The sequence below is a fragment of the Poecilia formosa genome, unplaced genomic scaffold (genome assembly GCF_000485575.1).
Source record: "Poecilia formosa unplaced genomic scaffold, Poecilia_formosa-5.1.2 Scaffold425, whole genome shotgun sequence".
NCBI lineage: Eukaryota > Metazoa > Chordata > Actinopteri > Cyprinodontiformes > Poeciliidae > Poecilia > Poecilia formosa.
Window position 1 is genome coordinate 353396 of NW_006800364.1, and position 7029 is coordinate 360424.

The 7029-nt window shown below is 39.0% G+C and overlaps 1 protein-coding gene across 1 annotated transcript in view; it reads left to right on the forward strand.

Moving 5' to 3' along the window:
• ascc3 (activating signal cointegrator 1 complex subunit 3) overlaps positions 1-7029 on the forward strand; it is a 376011-nt gene that overhangs the window by 315600 nt on the left and 53382 nt on the right. The window contains exons 31-32 of the mRNA XM_007577033.2: positions 5647-5784; positions 6204-6324. Coding sequence (XP_007577095.1) covers positions 5647-5784; positions 6204-6324 — 259 coding nt within the window. The remainder of the gene's footprint in view (positions 1-5646; positions 5785-6203; positions 6325-7029) is intronic.

Sequence of the window (7029 nt, forward strand, 5' to 3'; positions counted from 1 at the left end):
GTGGAATATTTAACAGCTAGAAAATGACAAAGAACAAGAATATTTTTTCCACTGATTGGCTGCTGTTAGGCCTACTGATTTTAAGTTGAATGTTCATTGCATTTTTCGTAGACACCTGTGAAAATAATTTCTATTCCCATGGCTTTTTTGTTCTCTGGGAAATTATTTTTGATGATAAATACAGAAAAACATATAAATCAAAACATCAACACTATTGATAGTAATATTAATAATAAAATAATAGTCAGCACAAAGTAGCCTACAAATTCTTTGGTGGGGGGCGGTGAGGGACCTGGATAAAGGCTAGGAGGGCGCTGGCCCAAAAAAGGTTGAGAAACACTGTGATAAATAAAAATTATCGACCTCATTTTAATTTATCGGCTTTATCATTTCTTTCTGGTTTTTTCTCTTTCTATTGATGACACTGGATGAAAAAAGGCTGTACTCATTTGGTTAATGTAATTTTTGCTTCCACTTTGGTTTTATGTTGCGTTTAGTTTTTATTCAAGTGCATCTTTTACTAATGGAGACTGAGAGTCGATTTTATTTTTGTCTTTGGTTGTTTTATTTTGTTTACCAGTTCCAGTGTGAAATGTTCTTTTGAAAATAAAATGTATTTATTTTTGGCAAAATGTGCTTGCCTTATTATGTCCTTAGCATTACATCAATTTAAAATGCTCTTCAAACAATAATATTATCTAAATTTTGAGACTATTTATCGCTCAGCAAAATTTGTTATCGTGACAGGCCTTCTTTAGATAACAGCAATGTGACTATGGCGGCCTGTTTATACTGTCTATTTAAGCAAACTGCAGTTTTTCCTTGTCAAGTCATAAAAGGTGTAAAGCAAAATATCAGTTAGATCAACTCTGCAGATTTGTTGCTTCAGAATAATCTGAGTTAGTAATTCCTGTCCCTGTATGACAAACTATGTGTGTTCTGCTGATTTACTGCACTGCCTGCTGCTTTTCGGTGCTGGCCTGTGCAGCAGCTCTGCTCCCTGCTAGTTAATTGACAGCTTCTAGAGAGAGCTGCCTAATTCTCTCTGGGGTCGCTCTCACCTGACCACCTGTTATTCTGTCCTGGGAGGCAAAGTTCCAGTCTTTTTTTTCTTTTTTTTTATGTTTTACCTTGAATTCATGTTTGTTATATTGGTAATTTGAAGCATTTTAAATGTGCTTTTTGAATATTGCTACACGTTTTAATCAACAGATCTCCAGACTACACCAAACTGAGCACTTATTATAAAATATTTTATTATTTTAGAGTTTAGATTTATGACCCAAAACTGACCCAACATTCGAGCTGGGTTGTGCCAGAATTATTTGTTTGATGGTCGGGTCCAGGTCGAGCTTCTGTGGCATGTTTAATAAGCATGAAATACATCCAGAACAGAGAAAACCAAACAAGAATGTACAATGTAAAGTTGTTGTAATCTAATTTTTATGGTGTGAATAAAGTAGTACATAGTTTAACCTGTTGTGGAAATAAAGAAAGTAAGCATAGTGTGTTTGTTAATCAGACTGTAACAAACGCAGTGCACTGCATGAGCTTGCATCTCCGCCTCTCTAGCAGCGGAGATAGGATCCTATTAATCACACATCTCAGAAGATTTGCACTTCACTCACCTTGCTGTTACAACAAGTGACAATAAGGAGTTGGAAAATGGTAGGAAAAAGCTAAAAACAAGAGAAGTTATATTGCTTATTTAAATAGTAGTCTAAAAACAAAAGCAGCAAAATCGTAATTAAAACAATATGTTGGGATTTCTCCGGGCCCAGGTCTATAACTAAAGTTGATCAGTCGCGTTGAATCAGGCTCAGACATAATGCCTACGGGCCTGGGCCGGGTTGGCTTATTTAGGTCTGATTTAAACTCTACCAACAGCCAACTTAAAAAAAAAATACGCACACACATTCTACTCTTTACTTTAAAATACAATCAGTTTTGGGGAAGATTATATAGTATCTCCAGTAGATTCCTACTAAATCAGAAAAGACCAGGAACCTCATGCATAAAAGAGTTGGTAGGTTTCAAACTAGTGACATGCGGTGACGTTCCTAACTGGTGAGGCACTGACTTAATCATAATCAGATTTACAAATAGAGACCATCCATAGCCACACTGCCAGTTAACGGAATAACTCAATGAACAGAAGTTTAAGTTTAACGAATAATTACGTTAACTCAATGAAACTTGGAAATGTAAAAGTTTCATTGAGTTAAATGAAACTTGGAAAAGTGAGTACACCCCTCACATTTCTGCAGATATTTAAGGACATCTTTTCTTGGAACAAATGTGCAGCTTATATAACAGCAGGGTGAAAGCAGTTTTAAAATCTTGGGGGTACTATGACAAAAGTGTGTTGTGTGCTGATGAAATTTTTGCGAAGCAATAAAAGCTGGGTAGCTCTTGCAAAATAGAGCTGTATTTCCCTCAGAGTACTAGCTGCAATGTTGACACCTTGAGATGCCATGAGACCTAAATTCTGAACATCATGGCATGGAGTGCATCCCAGTTTTCCATGTCTGGCATATAACCATTCATTTTAGCTTTTAAACTGGTTNTTAACTCAATGAAACTTGGAAATGTAAAAGTTTCATTGAGTTAAATGAAACTTGGAAAAGTGAGTACACCCCTCACATTTCTGCAGATATTTAAGTATATCTTTTCTTGGAACAACACTGACAAAATGATACCTTAACACAATGAAAAATGGTTTGTGTGCAGCTTATATAACAGCAGGAGTGAAAGCAGTTTTAAAATCTTGGGGGTACTATGACAAAAGTGTGTTGTGTGCCGATGAAATTTTTGCGAAGCGATAAAAGCTGGGTAGGGTAGCTCTTGAAAAATAGAGCTGTATTCCCCTCAGAGTACTGGCTGCAATGTTGATACATGGAGATGCCATAAGACCTAAATTCTGAACATCATGGCATGGAGTGCATCCCAGTTTACCATGTCTGGCATATAACCATTCATTTTAGCTTTTAAACTGGTTCTATTGATCCTGTGTTCAGAACAAACAGGTCATGATGCTGGGCTACTGATTATCGAGGGATAATCAGTAGCCCAGCATCATGACCTGTTTGTTCTGAATTATCGAGGGATAATCAGTAGCCCAGCATCATGACCTGTTTGTTCTGAAGATCCTGCAGCTTCCACTTCGTCTTCCTAACTTGATGCCTCCTCACCCTGACTCTCATACTGATAGGAGGAACCACAGAGCTCTGTTAGGTTAAAGCTCATCTTCTGAAGTTGGGATGTTTTTCCTCCAAAAGGTTCCAGAGGAATCACCTCAAACCAGATGTTGGACTGGATTTTATTTCAATGCCATTTGTGAATGTTAGAGCCTCATTTTCAACACTGGAGCTAAAGAGGTTGAAAAAGTTTATTTTGGAGAAAGTTTCATCATCAATATTTCCACTAAATAAAAGCCTCTCAGATGCTGAGCTCAAAGCGAGATGCCCAAACTATTTTTTTTAATATTAGACAATTCATTTAATTTCACATAATTATCGCAGAAGCCATTTATCTGTTAAATACTTAATGAAACATATTTACCGTGTTGGATGTTTGTTGTGAATGATGTATAGTCACAGACGAACAAGATCATTAGTCCAAGTTTGTCGTTTATTGAACATTCAGAAATTTCAGCGGCTGTAAAGCGCCTCAGCAAAGGTAAACAAAGGTAAAACAACCTGAACAGGTTATCAACTCAAAACCACTCGCACCTTTTTACACTCTCTCTCTTTGTCATTTAAGCACACCCATTGCCCTGGCAACCGCCTGCGCTCCGCAAGCCGAGCAGAGATTAGTTTAAAAACATAACATTCAGTCTGTTACGATATTAGATTTTCAGGCTCTATATTTATTTTGCGATTATTAATAAGTGCTCCGCAAAGACAGCCGTGGTTGATAAGTTAATTTTAAATTCCTGCTCTGCTAGTTATTTTGGCATGGAACTGAAACGCACAGAATTGCGCAACACCTTGTTGAAACAATAATTATTGAGATTATTATTTTTGTTGGGTCAAAATTTGAACACATTTTATTGATTTTATTCATTTATTTATTTTTTTGTTCTTTAAATAAAGTTACGAACTGTTTGATAAGGAGCCAGAGGAGGACGTGCTGGTCTCAGCCTCCTGGCGGTGTTCAGTTTGTCACCTAATGCCGAGATCGACTCAAAACCTTCCGCGATCGACATATTGCGCCTGTTCTAGCAAAGCACGAACAGTTCAGAAACAATATGAAATGGGGAAAAAAGCGATTTATTAACTGATTGTGTTTTAGATTGTTCTTGAAAAACTAATCAGTCACGGCTGATTAGTGGGGGAACTCACAGCTGCACAGTGAACCCACTGACTTTTTACAGCAGACAGCTGCTCCCCTCTCTTGCAGGTACTGCCTACCCCCGCTTAATCTTTTAGGGGTACCTGACCATACCCCCCTACTTTCACCCCTGCTCTGGACTGTAGTCATCATAGAAGCAGTTTCTATGCCCCTTATAAGACAGTGCACCCCTCTTGCGGGCTTCGCGGATAATCAGGTCTTTCTCTTGGAATCTATGGAAGCGCAGGATGAAAAGGCGAGGACACGATCCCGGGGCAGGCTTAGAGGCCAGGCTGCTGTGCGCTCGATCTATCTCAGGAAGGGAAGGGAGCGTATCTTTACCGAAGACTTCAGTCAAAAGTTGAGAAAAAAATGAGGATGGCCGGGGACCTTCTATATCTTCTGGCAAGCCGACAATGCAAATGTTTTGGCCCCTTCTACGCGCCCCCCAGATCCACCACTTTAACTTTCAGCATCTCAGTTTCTTTTAAAAGATTAGCACACACCTTCTCCACCTGCAGCAAGCGCACATCAGAAGCAGTTGCATTATCTTCCAAAGAGCAAATACGCTGACCGTGATCTGTCATAGTTGAGTTGATGCTGGCCAGTGTGGAGTTCAGAGACTCAAAAGACAACTTGAACTCCGCAGACAGGGCCTCTTTATGACTGCTAAGGAGCGAGATAATGTCCGCGATTGTTATGCTAGCAGTAGTCAGCGGTGCGTCTTTTTCTCGTTCAGAGGATTTTCCTTTGAACGAGACTACAAAAAAATAATACTTTAATCTTTACAAAGGAGATGGGTTTTCACGGAAGTATATAAATCACAAATGCAGCAGCAGTTCACTTTGTTCTTAGGAGCGTTGGACTGAGAAGTAGTTCCTAAGATGCTCGTTTTCACCAGGTGTTTGCTTGGCTGAGGGATGATGGGGACATTCCCAAACTGTCAGCCAAATCCTGCTAAAATTATCCGCTTGCATGAATCCCAGGGTAGTGAGAACTTGGACCGTCACTGGTAACTACATCTTCTTAACGTCTGACTACAGATTCCAGGAAAAGACAAACAACGTGTTCATATAGCATTATGATTAGTGTTAGCAGTATTTGCACAAATATATTGCTACAAGCTGTTTATTTCGATATGTTATTGGAGGGATAATATATAAAATTATTCTGTATAAAAAGTTATACAGAATAACTTTTTTTCACACAAGCACTATCATGAAACTAGGGACCAGTCTTAACCCTCGTGAAGTATTCGTCCTCCTTGGTCTGGTGTGTTTCTGACATGTTTATTTTGCTCTGATCCATCTGCAGATAGAGGATGTCATTGCTACGGTGAGAGATTCCAACTTGAAGCTGACCCTAGCCTTTGGGATTGGCATGCACCATGCCGGTCTTCATGAAAGGGACAGAAAGACTGTGGAGGAGCTGTTTGTCAACTGCAAGATCCAGGTATGAGCTGCAACAGCATACTCACTTGTTAATATTTCATTATTTACAAGTAATCCAAAACTTGGTCAAATGTATGGAATCATCATTCCTACTAATTTTACTTCATGATTGAAAGAAATTTAGCTAGGTTTATGTGTTGTCCATTCAGACATGGCATTCATGTCTAAATGACATTTGGGACAAATAATTTCGTCCAATATTTGCAGTCCACTAGTGATTTCCTTTACCCCTCTGTAATCTTGTTTAAAGGATTGTATGGGAAATGTAGTAATGAATGCTGATATTTCTGAGCACCTGTTCTGTTTTGTCTTGTGGATTGTGTCTTGTAGTTATATGAAAGATAGACTTGCTGATGATTGTTATCTTCTAGATTATCATATTTTTTGTTACGTTTTCATTCCTGTAAAAAACATTAACAGGTTTTGATCGCCACCAGTACTTTGGCATGGGGAGTAAACTTTCCTGCCCACCTGGTGGTTATCAAGGGAACAGAATACTACGATGGAAAATCCAGGCGCTATGTGGACTACCCCATTACAGGTACACAGGCTTGGTTATTTTCACTTCTGCATCTGATAAAGTCAGTGTAGTATAGATATGTGCCAAATACACTAAATGGCCACTTTGAGCTACACCTGATTAATTGATTATCAATGCAACTAGCAAAGCAGCCAATCACATGACATGAACTTAATCCCTTTAGCCATCAGTAGGTGGTGCGAACGACCTACTGAAGTTCAAAACAAACATCAGAACGAACAGATTTGGGATCTAACTGACTTTGAACGTGGACTGGCTGTTTTTGGCAGTCAGGCAAGTCAGTATTTCAGAAACTGCTGATTTCAACAGAACCATTTCTCAGCTTTACAGTGTTCGAAAAAAGAAAAAGTATTCAGTGGCTGGCAGTAGTATAGACGAAGTGTATGTTGATATCAATGTTCATGGGGACCGGACTGGTTCGAGATGAAGGGTTGTTCAAGAAAGAGTGTCATCCATCTATCTATCTATCCATTGTCTTCTGTTTATCCAAGATAGGATAACAGGGGCAACAGTTCCAACAAATGCCAACGTCTCTCCTTGTATAAAGTACACAGAACATTTTCAGTTATAGTTAACCACTCCCTGGTGAAATATTTCAGTGAGCTCTGGGGAATCCCCAGGGTATACCTCCGGTGATACAGGCCCTTAAAACTAGTGGTGGCATCCAGGAAACATTCTGATCAACCAATTCAACTTATCCCTTTT